The sequence below is a fragment of the Peromyscus maniculatus genome, chromosome 10, assembly GCF_049852395.1.
Source record: "Peromyscus maniculatus bairdii isolate BWxNUB_F1_BW_parent chromosome 10, HU_Pman_BW_mat_3.1, whole genome shotgun sequence".
NCBI classification, from domain to species: domain Eukaryota; kingdom Metazoa; phylum Chordata; class Mammalia; order Rodentia; family Cricetidae; genus Peromyscus; species Peromyscus maniculatus.
In genome coordinates this window covers 18,555,445-18,577,432 of record NC_134861.1, presented here as the reverse complement: position 1 = coordinate 18,577,432, position 21,988 = coordinate 18,555,445, and the positions used below count along the sequence as shown (strand labels likewise).

The 21,988-nt window shown below is 36.4% G+C and overlaps 1 protein-coding gene across 4 annotated transcripts in view; it reads right to left on the bottom strand.

Moving 5' to 3' along the window:
- Positions 1-5,633: 5,633 nt before the first annotated feature.
- Vstm2a (V-set and transmembrane domain containing 2A) overlaps positions 5,634-21,988 on the bottom strand; it is a 28,322-nt gene continuing 11,967 nt past the window's right edge. The window contains exon 5 of one of the 4 annotated variants that reach the window (XM_016009274.3): positions 5,634-5,873. In XM_016009274.3, the coding sequence (XP_015864760.1) occupies positions 5,764-5,873 (110 nt within the window). In that variant the 3' untranslated portion in view covers positions 5,634-5,763. Of the gene's footprint in view, positions 5,874-7,176; positions 10,543-21,988 lie in introns of those variants that run through there. The other 3 variants (XM_006991018.4, XM_016009273.3, XM_016009275.3) reach the window with 3 other exon arrangements.

Here is a 21,988-nt window from a genome sequence, read left to right as displayed (position 1 = left end):
GTACCTTGACATCTACCTACTGTTTGTTATTTACTTCTTAACAAACAACAGTGCTATGGTGTTTATTAAGGTAGGTCAGTTACTTGATGCAGAGCACAGGACTGTGATACAAAAGTGTTCTTGTCTTCAGTCATGTTTTTATGAAGATTTCAGTGGCCTTGGATAGTTTGTCATTATTGCTAATGAGACATGTTGAACTCCATAGCACCTACCCTATCATATTTTTATCATGACTCTGGCCAGGTTCATGATCCTTTTTCTTCTGGTTTACATTGATTGAAAGATAGCAAGCTTCCATGTCTCCAGAAAACAAACCAAACCAAATATTCATCTGATGGTAGTACATATTTTTTCAGAATCCGCAGGGAAGCATAAATGCACACCTACTTTTAGTAGTGGAGCGGATAAGATGTCAGAAATCTCTGCTAGGGGAAAGCGTTTTCAGACTTGCTTCAGTGTCTGATTTAATTTGCATGATTCTATTTCTCTCTCTCTCTCTCTCTCTTGTGTGTGTGTGTGTGAGCTTGTGGTTACATATGCACAGATATGAAATATGTGTGGAAGCCCATGGTAGGTGATGTTAGGTGTCTTCTCTCTCTCTCTCTCTCTCTCTCTCTCTCTCTCTCTCTCTCTCTCTCTCTCTCTCTTTCTCTCTCTCTTTCTTAAGAAAGGATCTTTAATTGAACCCCAAACTCATGGGTTCAGTTAGACAGGGTAGCCAATGAGCTCAGGAATCTACCTCCTGCCCTCTCAGGGTGGGATTTACAGACATATGCCATTTAATGCAGCTTCTGAGAATATGAACTCAGGCCCTTGTGCTCACATGGTAGGCACTTTACCAATGGAACAATCTCCTCAGCTGTATTTCTATTTGACTAGAAAAAATAAAAACAGGAATCCAGTGTGCATGGGTATATATTCCACAAACTCACATGCACACACAGACAGAGGGAGAGAGAGAGGAGAGAGAGAGAATCCAGAAATCTGCAAATTAAACCAGAATATGTATATTTCTTTATGGCTTAAAAAATCACTTTAAAATTCATCCATAATTCATGGATAATTTATGTGCATAGTCCTTATTATTTATTTATTTATCTATTTATTTATCTTTGCTTTCCAGTTTCTCTTTGGTAAACAAATGTATGGTTTGTATGCTCTCCTATATTTGTCCTCTATGCTTTTATTTTGACTAGGTTTCATTAGATAAATGCTTCCCATAGATATAGGAACTGAACATCATTGGTATGTTCTTCATTTTTGTTTATTAAGGGCAAGTATCTAATCAAGAACAAATATTTAACTTCATCAAATGTGTTTTTTCCTTCTCTAGGATATATGTCTGATTTTCTCATCAGTTGTGGGAATGATTGTTGCAGCAGGAACTGCCATGGCCCATATCTACCTTAGCAGTTCATTATGTGCAAACATATCTCCAGCTGTCAAAGTCTGCAATTCTTTTACTGAATGTAGTCTTGGAAGGACTTGCTGTGCTCTGTACAAGGACAGTGGAATTTATACTATCTGTGGTTCCCCATGAGGTGAAATACCTTTGCTAATATATTCTGTCTTTGTATTTCTTCTTCTTCTATGCATGGTCCTGAACTTGCTAAATAAATTAATTAGAAACAAGCTCTCATCTTGTGTCTACTCTGCAGTAATCTTTTCTAAGACTGCGGAGAATGCCATTGGTGGCTTTTCCAATTTACTTCTAGAATGTACCATGTTTATTTTATATGATTATTGTATTTTGCTGGTTTTGTTTTGTTATTGTTCTTGTTTTAGCACCTATAGTGATGAGCTAGAATGAGTAGTAATTTCCATTATTTTCACACTGTCATCGTCAAATTTTCTAGTTAGTTAATGTTAGTCTCCCAAATGAACTTGTGGCTCTGCTTCTTTCTGTGACTGCCAGCCACCCTAAGTGAGGGGGCAGGGAGCCGAAGCAAGTGAACAGGGTAGGACGGCTTGTGAGTCAGTGCTCTGGGGAAATGATTTAAATGTTACAACTCTGCTTTATTCCAGAAAGAAAAGGTAATATAAAGGCTGGGGGCAGTGGCTGGGGCATCACCTAATTTGCATTAAGTGGCATGCTCCTATCATAAGGCTTCCTATGTGACAGTAGGGTCCAATAGTAAAGCTCTTAGTATAAATCTTAGTTACTATATGTGCAGCAGGGGAGCCTTCCAGCAGGGAACTGTGCCAAGGGTCATGCTAAAGATAAATCAGGTATCCAGGCTTAGAAACAGCTTTCAGATAAGGTCGGTCTTCCATGCCCAGGAACATACTCCAGATAAGGGCAGGTAGAGAGCAGGAAGTCTCCCTGGGGAGGGAGTTCCCATGTCCTCAGGCTTTGGAAAAAGCTGCCAGGCCATGACAGACTGTGGCCTCTGACCAGTAAGGTCTTCCAACAGAATTGGGGAATGTATGATAATTCTGTATTCACTGTGATAGTTTGTGGAAGAGTAGAATTAATACTTTGCTGGGTATTTAAAGATGAATTTGAAGCCAACTCTTGCCCATATTTTTATAGAGCTTATCTACTATCTTACAGGCTGTATATGTATTATGAGGCCTCTAGGGTGCTATATTTTCCTGATTTCTGAATGTCTTTAGTACATTATCCTAGGATCTGGCCAAGCAGACTACTGTGTGGCCAAGAGTCAATGCAACTTTGAGGTGAAATAAGTGATAAAGGGGTAATAATTGTATACCTGCCAGGTTTAAAAATATCTTCTTTTTTAAAATTCTAATTGCAATAAAGTAGAAGGTTACTCAATGATTGACTTCATGGCAGGTGTTGAGAATGCTGCTCATTTTCCCCAGGAAGTAATCCACACCTGGACCAGCAGCTATAATTGTATGCAGCCCATGATTATGCTATGATTATCCATACTCAAGACTCAGCTGCCTTTCCTATCACCAAGGACAGATATGAAAGCCTTATCCTTGTAGCTGATAGAATCATGGTTCTTCATTTCTCAGAAAAAAAAACGAATTGTTTTCTGTGGACAATTTTGGTATAGAGGAGAAATTTCTGGGTCTTTTCTAGAATTGTTGTCACTGCCTGGTAGGACAGAAAAATCTATGTGGAATTTTTTTTTCCATTTCTAAAGCTACATATTTCAACTGTGTGTTACAAGCTGGAGGAATGACTGCTCATAGACACAGTGGCCTCATCAGGCCCATAACAACTATCAAATATCGCCCAAGTCACTGTAGAGTGCCCCAGAGCCCATAGAATGTAGTAGTAGTCTTGAGCCACAGCCTGAGAACCCAGTAAGATATGGGCATTTCTCTTTTTTTTTTTGGTATTTTTCTTAAAAAGCTTCAATTTCAAGTAAGGCTGACAAATATTTCTGTTAGGAGGGTCATAAAATATTTTTAGGATTAGTGCTTTCTTCCATAGGTCTGTGAAATGATTTTGGTGGTGGACTTGGGTGGGGCTGTGACTTTATGAGGGTTTTGGTGGTGGTCTTGAGTGGGTCTCTGTCTTTATGATGACTTTGGTGGTGGGTTTGAGTGAGGCTGTGTCTTTATGATGACTTTGGTGGACTTGGGTGGGACTGTGTCTTTATAATGACTTTGGTGGTGGACTATGACTTTATTATAGTGTTTAGACATCTGCTTTCAAGGAATGGAGGATTTTTATTAGGTCATGGAAATCAAGTGAAGATTTGAGAAAGGCATTCTTCTGCTTACTTCGAGACTCCACAATCAATCCACCATTCAAACTAGGTCACAGGATGACTAAGCGCTGACTTCTATGTTTCCAGGGGTAGGATGGAAGCAGGCTTGATTGCTGTGGTACTGCTCACCCAGGTGCTCCTGAAATCTTACAGGAAAATGTCTGCTGCCAACTAGATTTAGCTTAGCAGCCTGGAACAGAACCCAGAAGACACACAAAGACTGCAAGCATGAAGGAGAACCCCAGCCCTGGTTACAATCACCAGCACAGGACTGGGAGCATTTCTTTGTCTGTGGTTCATCTTTGACTGTCCATTTTTGAATAACATAATGTGAATTTAGATTATATTTGTCATTGAACTGTTCTTTGGAATGAAATATATCTGTGATTGTTTTGTAAAGTATGTCTGTAAAGTCAAATTAATGTGTGATAATCAACATGAATAAAATAGAACAAAACTGAAAATACTAAAAGGCATGAACAAAATAATGGTATTATTTTGTAAATCTTTTCATATATAGTGAAATAGAATAAAATACTTTATTATAATTTATATTTAACATAATTTCAAATTTCCTGTGGTTTACAGTTTGTGTTATAGGTATTCACTTATAGCTTTATGTTTGATTATTGCTGCAGTTGGGGTACACGGGGAAGCATTGCTTGTAAGTGTCCACACATCTGGGGCTGGCAAGATGACACAAGAGTTAAGAATGTGCAGTGATATTACAGAAGACCCGAGTTTGGTGCTCAGTACCCACTTGGGGCAGCTGACAACCACCTGTAACTCAAGCTCCAGAGGGTCAAAGACCTCTTCTGTCTTTCCTTGGCATCTTCACTCAAATGTACACACACACACACACACACACACACACACACACACACACACACACACACACCGCAGACACACATAATTAAATCTTTAAAAAGTCCATACATCTTATTTTTTTTTAAAGAACTTTGTCTACCTCAGAATGATTTTATTGTTTTCACAGTGAAAATACAATACAATGTAAGATGGTTTTGAGACAAATTTTCTTTTGAAAACACTATAATCTTCCATTTTGTTTGTTTAGACAAGGTTTTCATTTTCAAGTTTAGGCTGGCTTTGAACTTGTGATCTTCCTGCCTAGTCTCCAGGCATGCACACCTGGCTAGCGCTCCAAGCTCCTTACCATTTACTCTATTGTCTTCTGAAATTTTGGTTGTGGAGAACTCCAACATCTTAATTTCTTATATTTAAAAATAAGTCTGTGGGTATAGGTATGCATGGACATGTGACATAATAAATTCTCCTCTCTCTACCTTTTAAAAGACAGTCTTTCCAATAAATGTCTAGGAGTATCTGTTCTTCCAATCTGTCTGCCCTTTCCATTAGAATAAGGCAGTCCCTCCCCTCTTCTTCATTACAGAGTGGGATATGTTCCAAAATCCCCAGCAGATGCCCGATGTCACAGGTAGTACAGAATAATGCAGACTGTTTTTTCTATATGTATTTATCTTTGATGTAGTTGAGAAATTTCATCTTTCTATTTAGAGTAAGCATTTCACAGGTGCTCTTTGTCACAACTGAATTGCTATCATCACTTCTCTTGTGACAGTGGTCAGTTGAACACAAGCCCCAGGGTACCACCACAGTGCATCTGCTAACTGGGATGGCTACTAAGTACCTAACGGCTATATATAGTATGTGGTTCTTGAATAAAAGAATGATTCATAGAGTGATGTGCAGTTTATTACACTACTCAGAATAACATACACTGTAAATTCATGAATTGTTTGGGAGGCTTCCATTGGCTAATTTTAAAGTATGGCTAACAGCAGATAGCTTAAACTAGAGGGAGGCAAATGTACCCATGCTTTTATTTTAAATCATGAATGCAGTTACAGTCATTAGTTCCTTACCATATTCCAAACAGTCCCAATTATCTTTTCAATTCCCTGTCTTGCCCCTGAAAAGTTTCAACTGTATTTTAGCATTTAAAACATGTTAATATCTCACATCTCCTGAATTCCCACAGTATCAGTATAAAAGTAACCAATTTGGGACTATGGCGAAGTTTCAGTGCCTAAAATCACATGCTGCATGAGTGTGGGTGTGGCTGAGAATGCCTGTAAACACAGGAGACGGGAGGATTCCGGGGTGTGCTGTCTTCCAGCCAGGTTCCAGGCTCCTTGAGTGACCCTGTCCCAAGGGAATAGAGGGTGGAGAATGACAGAACATGACTCCTGGCATATTCCTCTGTCCTCAACATGCACACACAAACACACAGTCAGACACACAGCCAGACACACACACACACACACACACACACACACACACACACACACACACACACACACACACAATTTGGAAACTTCAGTGTTCTTCCCAAAGAGTGTTGCTAACATGATTAACTGACTAAGCTTCAGGCAGAAAAAACCTGTCTTGTGAGGGCAGAATCAAACCTGGAAGTGAGATCTTCGCAAGATCTAGCTCTGCTTTGTTTGCTCCCCCAGGGCTCAGCATTCTCTGAAGATCCCTTATGTAATCCTGCCTCAGGCTCTCTCAGGTCCCTCTCCTGCCTCTCTTTCTCTGCATGCCCATGTTCACAGACTATGCCTTGGACAACTCTACCTGAAGTTTGCTCCAGGTGTTTGGCATGGGATATTCCCTCTCCCTGAAGATACATTTCCCAAATCTTCTGCTTCTTATCATTTAGGATTGCATAACTGCACCCCTAGAGTAACCTCCTGTGACATCCCAGTCACTCCCTTTTATCTTCTCTGATTGGGTCTTCACAGAAATTATTGGCATCACACATTTTATTGCTTTTGAATGCTTTCCTCTTGTCTCTCACTACATACAGGGAAAGAACTTATCTATATCATGGCTGACATTTCCTGAATGACAGAGAACTCCCTTTACTAATGAACAGTTCTAAAAATAAAATTGCTTGGTATAAATACTTGAAACTTAGAGCATTCAGTTTTTAACTTCATAGTCTTAATTCTATGATACAATCATCAGTTTATGTATTATCTCAAGGAAGATTGCTTTTACCTCTTGTGATTATTTTTATACAAATTAACACCACAGTCAATATTTTATTTCCTATATAGGATTAATATAGGAATAATATCTGTGTGAGGATTTTTTTTTTGCAAAATTAAACTAGCACATTTTATTTTTTAATGATTCAGATTGTAGACAGGTTGGGCTTGAACTCATGTTTTTCCTATTCCAACCTCCTGAGTCTTGTGGTTACAGGAATGTGCCACCATTCCTTTTTTTTTTTAATTAGCATCTGTTGTAAAAAGTCAACAAATATTACTCTATATTTATTATTCCATCCCATGTATAATAAATTTAAAAATTTTTCTAGGCTTAAAAATATACATTTTATTTGCCAAATATGTGTATATGTGTGTATACTAATATATTTTTCTGAACACTTTGTTTCTGAGAACTTCAAGGTAAACCACTTCAAAAACATAGTAATGAGGACTTCTTAGGTTCTTAAAATCATTTATATATTTCTTTCTCAGGCAAGGAAATCACAATTAAATTGCTTTTCAGAAGTAATTCATGCCAAGGACTATCTCCATAAAATGAATATCAGTAAAACCATACATGTATAGCTCTCCACCTAGCATCTTGTAGATAGATGGCTGTACAAGCCAATCACTGGCTATCAGAATTTGTGAGTACTCAAGTCTTTTAGATAAAATGGCATAGTCTTTGAACACGATACACATAGCCTCTTGTACGTTAAATCATCTCTGATTGTTTTGCCTAATACAGCACAAACACCACACAGATGGTTGCTACAGTGTGCTGTTTAAGGACATGTAGGGCTGACGGTAAACAGGGCGCGTTCCTAGACCCTATGAAGCTTACTTACTAACTCAGATTACAGCTTCTGTTCTGGAGAATTCTATTATTTTCTTTTGTTCAGGAGTAATTTCATTTGCCTCCTTCACTTTGTTAACTGCCCAAAAGTCTTTAAGGAATAAAGTATCTAACTTAAACTCATGTAAGAAATTTCAGCTTTTTATAACTCTGTCTTATAAAAGGTACTATATTACCTTGAAAACAAGGTTGAGAAAGCCAGATACTTTACTTTTGCATTTCTATTCACTTCCATAGTCATGGCTACATAAAAATTATAGTCCCAAAGGAATATAATATAGTGTTCAGATGTTTAGAAATTCCCATTGACAGCTGTATTTTCTGCTCTAATGTTTAAAGTTCCATACTCTTTTTTGAGTTTGGAACAAACAGATACTATGTCATAATCTCTTTTCAAAGTGGATGATGGGCTGGACTTTGGTCACACAGTGATAAACAGGTCTTTATTACTTTGGACACTGATACAATGAATCTAGTGAGCATTCTTCCCAAACTAGCATGTGCTCTTTTATTACAAGCATGGTGAACATTACTGATATGGGTACAAGTTTGGCTTACTGTAGAATTGGCTGATATCATTAACTGGACATGGAGTAAAAATATAATACATGATGGTTTTTCCAGTTTGGTTGACATTAAATCAGTATATTAATATATGCCTCAATGTATGGAACTCTTAAAGCTCAAAGAGACTTAACAGGCAATATTTACCTATCATCATTTTATACAACTTTCAGATCTTTAACTTTGAAAGAAAATACATTTTTATGTTAATAAAGTATCACAATTAACCCTTTATTTTTTCTCATTAGAATGAAATAATGAATCAAATGAAACAAGAAAATGACAAGGAAAGATTTAGCCTAAAGCAATATTTCTTAAAAGAAAATGTCAAGAATGTTATGAAAATATGCACATTGCTTATAAGTGAATGGCAGAGTCCAGCCCTTTACCTTAAAAAAAAAATCAAAGGTATTCATAGCCTTTAAGCTTCAATTTAGGACCTTAAGCTGGGAATGGGCCATTCCTAAATAGATGGTGTTCTGAATTTATAATAAATGTAAATAAAGTAATCTTTCTGGAAGACTATCTGGATGCATTCTTTCTCAAACCATAACTATTATATTTTGGAGGAAGGATTGTATTAGTTGTTGTATCTTTCTTTACCAGAGAAAGATTTATTTGGAATAGGTCTAAACAAAATATCATAAAGTCAAAAATAACCATGGAATATTTAAAATTATAATTAATGAGTGAAGATTGAACACCTATCTTCTTCAGTATGGGCTTTGCAGTCATTTGCATATTATATTCAGCCAACAATCACATTTTAAATTTTAATTAGTAGACATTAAAATATAATTAGCAGCAAATAACAGAATGACAAAGCTACAAAAATTCTTGAAGAACCAAGGAAGCAGCGTTATTTACTCTGAGTGTGAAGTGCTCTTCCAGGAACCTGAGGAGTCAAAATGTCTTCTTCAGCTTTCCCACTTGGCCTCATTCTATTTCTGAGATAGAATATTGATAACATGACAAGATCTGTCAAAACCAGGATGTGCATTCTTCAGACTCGAGATCCCCAAACCTCAATAAGCACACATGTAAAAGAACACAGCAAATTCCAACATGGCATACACACAACAAAAGTAATTCATTTATCAGAGACATATACAATTTAAATATGCATTTTCTAGGAGGAAGCAGAGGACAACAGAGACAAACCTTAGTTGTCAAACCAGTGGAACAGAGAAACACGCTACAAAACTCACACAATACATGAGTTACAGATGAAAAAGAATGCTTTAGGAAAAGAAGTTGGTAGCCTAATATATGCTCATGTATATATTTGTATATAGAATGAAGAAAGTCAGCTTGCATGAGGGTCATATCTATCTACCTTGAGGTCACATCACACATACTATAAGCAATTTACAGAATTTGCCAGGTTTGCATTACAGAAATTGCAAAATGAATTAAAATACATTGAAATATAGCACACTCAATATGTATGAATATAAACCTCCCAGGATTGACTAGAATTGGCCATAATTGGCACTTGCTACCACAGAACAAGGACGGCGATTGAGGAAAAGAAGGGAAACTCCAAGAAAAATTCCAAGGGGGAAAAAGAAGTTTAAAAAAAAAAAAAAAACAACCCAAAACTTGCTTTGATTCTTCCTTATGTAAAATAAAGGTTGCCTGTTGTTGATTTGCAGTGTCCGGCAATTTTTGTTTTGTTTTGTTTTTGTTTTTTTTCCCCCCAGCTGGGGTGCTGTTTGAAGATAATTTACATTTCTTAGGCTTTCCATCTTTGTTTGCTTTGTTCAGATTAGGTGTCCCTTGGTAGGAAATTGGTGAAATCCATGGAAGTATTTACTATACTGATGACTTTCAGGCCAACTCTTGAGCAGTCAGTGAAATGTAGATTTTTATTTGTTGAAAGAAGAGGAAAAAATAGATCTTGTTATTAGAAAATGTCCTATCGCTTCACATTAATTCTCTTCAAATAAAAGATCAGCCACTTCCCAAAGAAAATACTATCAATAAAGCATGTGTTAGCCTCTTCACTTATGCTTCCGGAAGCTGACGCTCCTTGTGTAGGTAACTAGAGTACAGGGGTGCAGAATGGTGCTTGGAGTTTAGGGTCAACTTTGCTGTCCGCTCCGTAGATTTTACAGGCGATTTGCTCTTTGCTTTAAGAAGAGAAAGTGATATTGGAAAAAAGTCAGCACTTTAGATTAAAGCAAAGCACCCTTCACAAAGCCACAAACAAGAAGCAGGACAGAAAGTCCATGGCTTGTAGCTATCCTCGCACCTGCGGAAGAAGTTATAAGATATTCGCTCATCTTGAAGATTTCCAATGCTCCTTATTAGGCTGTTTTAAACATATACATATATATATATATATTTAATTAGCTCGCCAGCTTGGCTCTGGTGCTCATGAATGTCTTGGCATGCACTGCAAACAACAACACATACAAAACATTTCAGTCCCAAGAAGCTGGTGGTGTTTGTTTTTACACAATGCCATCCCACGGCTGGGAACTCAGAGAGCAAATGAATCCAAACATGTTTCCCTTAAGAAATGGCATGAATCCCACTTCTTGTGATCATTTGGTTGCTCCCACCCTTGTCCCTGAGAGCACACTTCCTATTTCACTAGAGTGTGAGTGTAAAAGTGCGGAAGAAATCCAAAGCTTAAGAGCACTGTGCTGCTCAGTGCTGAGGACTGTGTTGGAGGCAGCCACCTCTTGGGGGGGGTGGGGCATTACTTTCTGAGTATGACCCTTTTCAAGCTTTTATCCCTCATGTCTGGAGAAGAATTTATCAATGCTAGTAACTGAACAAGCCCTGAAACTTGTTGTACATGGTGGGGAGGCGAAGAAATTGTACTGTCACAATGCTTCCTTTATTATCCAGTCAACTTCTAGCCTGAATGACATACCAGCAACTAATAGTAAAAACCAAAAATGTGAGGGACAAAAACCACTTTTTTTCTTTGTTTAGTTGGAGAATGGTTATAAAGAACTGAAAAGGAAAAGGGGTACGACTTCAAATTGTTCAATATTTCAGCTAAACCATGTTGATTCCTTAGTCCCAGTGATAGAAACTGATGCACTCAAAGAGCTGCTGTAGAATAGACATGTGAGACATGGCCTGTTGAAAGACCAACATGTCTGCTTTTTTTGGTCAGGTTGCTTTGGTGCTGATTCTGATTTGCTTTTCTGGGAGGTGGCCCGTACATATTGCATGGAATCTCCTTCCATCAACTAAGGACTGGAGACCCAGTAATTGCCCTATGTGCAACTTCAGCTTCTGTGAAAACGTCCTGAGACCCAAACATTACTCTCAGTCCCCATGTGGCTCTAAGTACAGAGAACATGCAAATCAAACATGTATTCTAATCCACTAACTGCTTGTAGCTAAGCATGTATTCATGGTAGATTTTGGAGTAAGATTTTTGACAGAAAGAAAAAGACAAATTACTACCCAGTTCTCTAAATAGCTGATTGCACTTGATTTGACAGAAATATATATGCTACCAAGAGAAATTTAAAAACGATGAAAGTAGCAAAAATCATTGGAAAAGGCTTCACTCTAGGAGTTATTTTGTGATGGAGCAGTTTCCTTCTCCAGTGAGTGTTAGAAGTTGGGTTCTAACTGAAATTGCTCTTTCTTGGTGCTCCTTTCTTAGATCTACACTTTCCAGAACATGCCTGGCCCATCATACCTCTCACATATTAATGAAGAAATAGCTGCTTCATTTTGACTCAGCATTTCCTGTCATATGTCTAGCATGTGCAAGTTAAAGCATAATTTACATGAATATTTTCATGGGAAATCAAGCCAGTCTGACATGGTTGAACATGTTTAAAAGGCACTGGAAATTTGAATTGCCTTCAGATGCACAATCCACCATTGGAACACAGAACTTTCTTTTTTCCTGGTTGGGCTCTTTCATACATTCAAGTTGCATGCATTCACTAGCACATTTCTAATTCAATGAATTTATTTCTGCCAGGACAACCATAAAGACTTCGTTCTAGGTGGTAAATTCTACATTCTGTTTCACCACATCACAAAGTTGTTTTCACTTCTTGTTTGGTTTTTATTTGTGTCCCACAAGAGGAGAGATAGACTGATCTTTTTGCAGCCTCCAAGAGAGTGAAATTTGAGGCTCTAAAATGCTGGAGTCTGTCGTACATAATTGTACTAAATTACCAACATTGCTGTTTCATTAAAATTCATACTACTTTCAGAAAACAATATTGTCAGCCAACATACTCTTGTTTATTACATATAAAATTCAGAAGCATTGTTTTTCATCAAGAACAAACCAGTAACTCCCCAGGTACCCTCTTTTTACCATACAGAAACATTTCACTCTTGTGAAACAGTAAGCCAAGTTTGCAGTCAGAAGCCTTGATTTCCAATTTCTGTTGCCATCCACTTCTGAGACTTCAAGTGATACACTTGCTTAATCTATGCTTTCTAAAATCAGCCTAACTATGAATGGATTATGGATGTTTTGGCCTTTTCATATTAGTAAGTCAGATCTGCCATAGAATACATTCACCTACTTTGTTTAATTTAGTTTCTTTTCCTCTCTTGCCAGGTCAACCATGTAACTCATCACTTGCCCTAAAGAATTATACATTTCAGCAATCATTGCCCTCAGAAGACCTGCTGTCCACATTATCTTTTTTTCTCCAGAAAATGGGACTCTCTTTATATTCTGAACTTTTCAAGTATTTTGGTTATGCTTCTCTTGTGCCTTCATATAGTTAATATTGTTTTCAATTAATTATGTTTATATATTATCTCACTGACCACAATTACAATCCATTAAAAGCAAAGTCCTGAATTCTTTAAAGTAATTGTTAAGCATACTGTTCATATAAAAAATTAAAGCCTTTAGAGGTTTTAAACTTTTGCCTCTAACATAAAATACTCTGTGAAGAAGACAGATGTTATCTATTTGCTGGAAGAAAATGTGCAGGTAATATGTCTAGGATGAGATAGGCCAGATCTGATAAAGAGTTTTCTTCCAGGTTCAGAATGCATCTAGTTATGTCCCTTGGCTTGTAGCTAGCCAATAGTGGTACTTGTCCCCACCCCTAAGGGCTTAAAGATGTTCATAGGCCACTCTTGAGTATCATCCCCATATCTGTGAAGCTGGTAGAGATATTTTCTCTACTATAAGTAGAAAAGAAGTGCTCAAGAAATCTCAAAAGCCTGTGTAATACAGAAGTCTAGGTTCCATTTCTTATCTCCTCTGATGCCTTACGGTTTTGGCATTGTCTCTAGGGACAAAGACAAACACATAATTCTCAAGAATATGAGAAATGAGTCTGAATAATGAGCACTACATTATACTCAACCATTCCATCATCATCATCATCATCATCATCATCATCATCATCATCATCACTACATAATATAATAGAAATTTCACTTATTTATATTTAAGTAAAATTAAAAATCCAAGCTCAGTAGTCAAGACTTGGCAAACTCCATCAATTGAACCAGAAATGATATGTGTTACACAGACTGCTAATATCCTCTGTCTGACAGCTATGCTCTGTCCCAGGTCATCAACCAGAATCACATTCATAAAGAAGTTTGCTCTCCATCTTCCTCTCATTTGTTAGAAGCAGTTAAATTGTCTCCTTCCTCTTATCCCTTGCCACTCTCCTCTGCCAGATGGAAGAATTTAGTTTCCCCATACTTTCCATTTAGCATTTATTTGTACTGCATGTCTAGCTATACTTGTGATCTCTAAAGTGGCTCACGATGTATGAGGGAACTACTATGTATAGTACAGCAAATAATTAAAGACACAGTCTCATTCCTCAGAACAATCCCAGGTGCTTAATGCACAGATGAAGAAAACAATACTCAGACAGAAATCCACTCACTCTGAGTTACACAGAAAACAGTGAGGCAAAGGCCTAGGTGTGATGCCCAAGTGTGGTGCCAGCAAAGAACCCTTGACATGCTCCTGCCTGCACCGTTGGGGAGTGGCCCAACTTCAAGATTTTCACCTGTGTCAGGTCATCATATGGAGAGTATGCTTGAGAGGTAAACCCAGTTCACATAAATTTTACTTCTCTAGCTATGAACTGATAAATACCAGATATGGAAATATCACCAGGTCCCAAGTGAACTTTAGCTAGCTCAGTGTTATCAGGTAGCACATGATACAATGTTTTGAACTTTTCAAATCATAAACTTTTGGAGTTTAAAGTTTCCTCAAAATCTCTTAAGTGTTTGAGTGAGCTGTGGGTTCATCATTATTCTGACAACTCCTTAGCTAAGAATTTTTTCGCCAAGGTTTTGATTTAAGATAAAAAAATGGTAGGTCGAGTGTTGAAGATGTGGTGGAAAGAATAGCAAAGCTCATGGCTTGGAGGAAATATCACCAGGTATGAGTATCAAATAACCAAGTGGGAAGTGGAAAGAAGTATCTCAAATTTTAACTCATGCAAAGTTTATTTAAATATCCGCTTTCTTTTGACTCTGAATATTTTATGCATTACTTTCTTATGCAAACATGACTTTTGCTTGGTGTAGGAACAAGACGCACTCCTACTGAAAGTGTCTGTGGGACACTCCACGTGTGATGACTGAGAGCCTCTCCCCTTCTTTTTCTCCCTGACCACCTAACATCATCAAAAGGGACAAGAAAAAAGAAGAAAGACATTCCCTCCCTGTGTGGCTCCACTAGTGAGAATGTAGAATACTTATTTTGCAAGAATGAATATCGGAGATGCTCATTGTATGATCAGAACTCCTCTAGGATAAACGTAACAATAGCCTGGTACTCTGCTGTCTGTGAAGTCAGTGTCTCCATGTCCTTTAAACCCCATAGCAGACAGGCCTCTTTGACATACTTTTCTTTATTACAGATGTCAGCTCTAAGAAGTGAAAAGAAGCGGCAGTGGAAGAAAATCTGAGCTAACTTTTGATGAAAATTTTATTCAAGTTAGCTTATGATAAATCACTACTAACAGGAAAGATCAAATAATAGTATGATTTTATCCTAGACTTTTTTTTTAGAAGAATACGTTTTTATTAGAAATCCTAAGAGTCCAGGGACAATTTCTTTTAGAAATCTAGCTTTTATAAAGAAGTTAGTATCATTTTGACAAAATATCTGAATTACTAACTTTGCTGTGCCCTGGCATGTTGGCAGTAGCAGCTTTTCCTGCTTTCCTTTGGTCAGCAAATTACAGCCCTCTTCTAGTTAGAGGGCTTTGTATTGAGGACCATGGAGAAAGGGTAGCTGCCCCTCCATTCCAGGTATAAATAACAAGGCATTTGGATGATACCCTAGTCACCACAGAATGTTCCAGACTTTTCCCTTGCTTAAAATAATTGGTCACATCAATGTTTTTAGATATTTATTTTCTAATGAAGACTGGAACTGTAAGAGGAATGTTGTTTCCCTCCAACTAAGATTATAATACATCTTTTATAATGTTTTCCTATGTATTCACTGTGTGTGTGTGTGTGTGCGTGTGCACACATGTGTACAGGAGATTGTGTATGCACATATATGCGGAGACCAGAGGGCATATTCCTCCATCACTTTTCACCTTATATATTAAGCCCAGAGCTCACCGAGTCAGTTAATTTAAAGAGCCAGCTTGTCCCAAGGTTTTCCTGTTTAATTCCAATGTGTTGGGATTATAAGAGGCTGTCACAGCCTGCCTGGCACTTATGTGGATATTGATACATGTTTACATGGGAAGCACTTTTATCTAGAGAGCCAATTCCCCAGTCCTGAACTCTGCACTTTACACTTGCACAGAAATAGTTTAATTACTCAGCCAACTCCCAGACTGCTGTCATAGGGCATCTTAACTAAGCACATTTTCATGGTGATGTCCCCACCAATGATCTCAGTCTTGTAACTTTGACATGACAGATTATGGCAGGACAAGCTAATACTTCTTGGGTACTTCTTTTACCTCTGACTTTGATCCTGTGAACTTGCCATAGCCCATTATTGAAAGGGTTTGTGCATTTTGTTCAGGATTACTTAGCCGGTAGTCAGTGCACTGAATTCCAATCCAGATTATGTCAACTTTAGAACTCAGATGCTGACAGTTAATACATCCCATAATTTCATCTGGTAATTCCTCATACCCCAAAATGCTAAACTTTCTCAATTCTGACTGTTAAAAATAGAGGGGAATATGAGTGGCTTTTATAAAAATGGAAGCAAAAAGAACAAGATTTGGTAGAAAATCAGAAGGTTCCAAAGAGGGAAGTTAGAATATCATACTTTAACAATAATTCTAATACATAAATAAGTATTACATATAACTAATACTCTGTTTCCTGGCATATGAGTTAATGCTGCTAATGTGCTTAAAATATTTACTCATAGAATTTATAATGTCTGTGTATATGCTTTTATTATTAGTTAGCAAACTGTTTTATAATGTGAAGGTAGATAACAATTCAGGTTCTTTTGATAATCAAGTTCTACACATGTAGTTTTCCTACACTAATAATATTGAATACTTCCAGATTTAATGAAGGGATTAAGTAAATGCCTTCAAAGCGAATAATGAAATAGAGACAAATCAGGACAATTGGCATTGGAGTGTGATAACAGGAACAATGCCCATAATTCACTTACCAAGAGCAGCAAGACTATGAACCTTGAGTTAGGAGGCCAATACAAGATACACCACAGCTAGAGTGGCTGAATGCTAAGGGTAGTGGTCAGAGAAATGTATTTTAATGATGCCTGCATTGATGAAGTATAAGTTTGTCTTCTTAAATAAATTAAAATTATGTCACCATAATTTGGAAAGTGATAATTTTGTACAACTTAAAATTTAATTTTTGCTGTTCAGCAATTTTTGATTTTGAGGTGGCAACTATTGGAAGACTGAATGCTAACAAGACAAACAAAACATCAGTCTTGTGTCCTTAACAATACACTTCTTCAATATAAAGCAAAAGGGTAAGATTTTATGCACTCATTTTTCAGGTTAGTGCTAATGATTTATCATTTTTTGAATCTAGTGGTTCAAAATTTTCTGAATTAAGATGTTTTATAAGGCATTTGTAAAACAGGGACTTGGATAATCTTCTTAGCTGTCAGCATTAGAGATTCTAATGCAAATATTTTTAAAAATTGTTCCTTATCAAGACATATAAATCAAAGAATCAACACATTTTGGTATCAGAGAATATACATCCAACTTCCTAGACACAACTTGTTATGAAGTATCACTTGAAACACGGGTGTGACTTTTATCATCAAGCATGTAATGAAGGGTGGTCCAAGCACTATTTTCCAATTGTTCTCTGTCCATCACTATATAAGTGGTCTGAATTTGTTTTCTTAAATATTAACCAACTTATATAAAAATGTATGCATCTTCTTAACAATAATATACTTTTATGGTTTGCATTGCAGATAAACTAAAACATAAATATTCAAATCTTAAGCATTCATTTTACCCTAATTTTATCAGCTAAACAGTGCTAGGGACTACAATAGCATTAAAAGCACTAAGACATAATTCATAGCCCCAAATATTCTATAACATTTTAGATCAATATTTCTCAACCTTCCTAATGCTGTGACTCTTTAATACTGTTTCTTATGTTGTGGTGATCCCCAACCATAGAATTATTTTTGTTGCTATTTTATAACTGTAATTTTGCTTTTGTTATGAATAAGAATATAAATATCTGTGTTTTCTGTTGGTCTTGGGGGATTCCTGTAAAAGGGTCATTTGATCTCGAAGAAAGGTTGTGACACACAGGTTGAGAACTGCTGTTTTAGATGGTTGAAATAGAATTTTCAAATTCAGTAAGCATTTTTTTTAAGTGGTTGTAATTCTATTGATCGCTCCTTTAATGCAGTATTTGTCCACATTACTTATTTAAAGGCTGGAAATGAGAACATTACCTTCAACCCACATGAATTTGTTTGATCAGAAAATTTAAAAGTGAAATATTTTACAAGCTACCAATGATACTTCTACACATTTGTCTCTAAGACATCTAAATGATACAAGGAATGGCTGATGTAGCAGTATACTCTGTCACAGCTCTATATACACCTTTACACAGAGGCATTCGAGAGTATCTGACTACATTATTTAATCTTCACTAAAATGTTATTGACTTTGAAGATAAAATTGCTTGCTTTAATTTCACTTTCTGTTTTTATTTTCTCAATAGTTCCATAGTTGTCTGCCTAGTGGAACAATGAACTGGAAATCCTGGCTTCACAGTTTGCTTTGAGTCAAACTTGGAGACTGTGCAACAGTCAGGTTAAGTACTAATGTCCCTTGTTTATAAGTCTTTCTGTGCTTGGTAACTTTTGATATTTCCAATAATGACACATCACCTATCATCTTAATATTCCTTTGAATTGTGAGGCTGAACTGTATCACTGAGAGAGCATAAGACTGCATATTTTATTTATGAATATTATATGTGCTTGACTTATGAATTCATCAGGCTCAAGTCTTCTTGCTTAGAAACAATGACTTGATAGTCATATTATCTATTTAGTGTCCAGAAAATATGGTGTTGCACATGTGTAAAATATTATGTGGATAAAATGTTCCTAATTTTATCCTACATGAAATTTCTCAGTATCACATCTTCATAACAGTGCTTCATTGTAAACATGTACATCCCTGCATCTATTTTAATTTTGTCATGAACTCCACAGTCACATGACAGTATTATTTTCTTCACTTATTGTACTGTCATGAGATGCCTACTTTTATTTTTGAACCAGGCACATTTTAAACATTAAATTGTTTTTTATAGCAAAGTATCAAGTTATTATACTAACAATATAAATACAAATTCAAATGTTACCATCTTGACATTTTGATGCACATTTTCATGTATCATTTTTATTAGTTTTCTATGATCATAGAACAGATGGATTTAGAGTTTTACATATGATGTGTTTTCACTTAAGGGTTTGTTTCCTATAGTTTCTCATGTTATATTAGATATTAAATATTCCTATCCTCATTAAATGTTCTTTAAAATATGGTTCTAGAAGCTGCATAATATTTAATATATGCTTTAATACATTCATAGTTGACTACTTTGGTTTTAGTCACTTTAGTGTATTTTAAGTCATATGAAAATCTGTCATGAATTACACATATGATTCACTACTGATCTAGAAATTTCTTTCCACAAGTACAATTTCAGACAACATGAATCTAAAGCCCTATGTTTGAGCTTCCCTATCAAGTCAAATTGTCCTTGGGAAGGGATGTTCCATCTCAGTGCCGAGTGGTGGGATGTCCAATTTATTGTGACCTTGATAATCTCATTATTATAAGCAGTATGTGCCACAATCATGTCTGTCAAGTTTTAGAAAAATTACTAGGGATTTTTAACTTCATTAAACATGTGAATACCTGTAATAAGTCTGACAATTGCAGTATTGAGTCTAATGACCCAGTGAACAGCATGTTCATTTATGCAACCCTACATTATCTCAATAAGTTGCTCTATTCACATCTGTGTGACCTATTATTATTTGTTATATTTTTAAAAAATGACTCTTTTACATCTTTTCCTTTTTGAAACTACTGAGGATTTTTGCATTATGTTCTGACTTTTTCCTCCCTGGATACTGTATCTAGATAGAAGATTGAATTGAATTTATATGTTAGTCTAGTTTTTAATCCATGTCACATGATCCTCTGCTGAGTGGGTCACACAATCATAGAACATTTCACTACTGACATGCTTCCTTCCTTCCTTAAGAGTTATACAAAAATATTACCTTGCACATTGATGCAAGTTTTCACTAAATTTTTAAGCATTTATGCTACTTATAGTAAAATGTCATTTTCATCTGCAAACTATTCCAAAGCCTCAGATCTCCGATTTGACATTCCTATTTTTGGTTTTATTTTCATTTGGAAATAGATCCTAAATCATGGTAAAATGTTTCCTTTTTGCTTCTTTTAATTTCTCCTCAATGTTTGTTTCTAACTTATATTGTTTAACACAATTTTAGAATTTTCCAATCTTTGTTTTCTCTGCTCATATTTGTCTTCCTTTGATTTATTTTTAAAGGTGGCTATGTGATAGTCTTTCAGGAAAGACAAAGAGGGTAGGGGGCACTGACCTGACCCACAGTATGTGATAGTCTTTCAGGAAAGACAAAGAGGGTAGGGGGCACTGACCTCACCCACAGGCTAAGTTTACTTGTTAAATGTTTACAATACACGATTTCACTTAAGGCTGAGAAATGACCTGGGAGATGAGCATTGCCATTTCAGTTTTTACAAACAAGAGCATTTTTAAAGTTCAGAGAGATTCTATGGGCAGTTCATTCACAAGAAGAAGCTGGTAGACTGTGAGTCTAGCAATCATTCTCTAACCACCCAGGATCACGAACTAGACTTTCATTATTTTTCATTATTGGCTTTTACATTTTTTTTTTACTGTTAAAGCTTTTAAAAATGTTTTCAAAAAACATTTTTAGCTGCATCTCTAATCACGTAAATTCTTTCAAAGGCTGTTTTGAAAGCTTTAATCTAATTTTGACAATAGGTCTATATACTTACAGCATTAAAACCCTTGCTGCTTATTCAGGTCCATTTCTTAAAGTTCTTTGGAAATTTATTTCAGTTTAAAATAAGGATCTAATTACAACCTTGGGAAAAAACATCTGCTGGTCAATATGATGTGGTTCTATAGAGAGAAACCTATCATTAATTAATGTCATCGCAACAGAAGGCGAAAGAAAGCTTGGAAATGACAGGTGACAAGACATGAAGACAGTCTTCCCTCTTTAACTTACCACATCTCTATGCTCCCAAAGGAAAATATTTGCTTCATACAACAAGTAGACCCAGACATTTACAGTCTTTTTCCTAATCTACTTTTTCTCTTTCTATATCTCAGTCACCTAAAGTCAACTACTCTCAACAACAACAAAAAGATGTTTGTCTTATGTGTCTAGAGAGATTTTTTCTTTTTTTTAGTGGCTAAGATCACTTCCAGGGTTTGACTTCCAAAACCCACATAGAACTCAAAACCATCTGAAAACTCTAGTACCATGGAATCCATTGCTCTTTTCTGCCCTCTGTGGAAACTTCATTCATGTGATGCACAGATATACATGCAGTCAACCTTCCCATATACATAAAATAAAATTAAAGGAAAAATACTAAAAATACTTGTCTTGACTTTCTAGAAAGAGAGACCACATTGCCATGGCTTTTTTATAGTTGCTCTAACTTTGTGATTATTTTTGGTAATCTCTTCTTATGCCTATTTACAAATTAAACTGTGTGGTCAGTAGGTACACAAAGGAAAAGAACAGCATCTATAGGGTTCCCGTTATCTGAAGTTTCATGAGTCCTGGAATGTATCCCCTATAGATTAGGATGGCCAAGTGTGCTCTCATTGCTTTTTGCTGGGAATAACATGCAACTACATGCAATGAAAGTCATGCCTACACTGTAATTGATTATTGTTGATTAAGAAGTTAAGTGCCAAGGCTTTAATGTATAATTCTCAGAAGTCTGAGGATTGTGCCGTAGTTCCCTTTCAGAGAATGAGGAGATAGAATCATAGAGCTATCCATGCTTGACCATGGCCTGGTCTTTACTGCTGTACACTCTTCCTCTGCTGGCAGCAGAGGCCAGGCCAGAAGTCCAGCCCGTTGGCCTTCCCATCTGAGACAAACACTAGCTGCATATTATCTTTTCTTCACAGCGGCAGGATTTCTTGGAAGAGTAATGCTGCCTTTCATTTCTCTTTCAGGATGTGTGTGCCTTTGACCCATAAGGTAAGTTATTTCCAGCAGCTTTCTAACTTCTTGGTCATTTACCCAGGAAGATGCTCATATTACAACAGCAGCTTCTTGAAGTTCTAAGGTC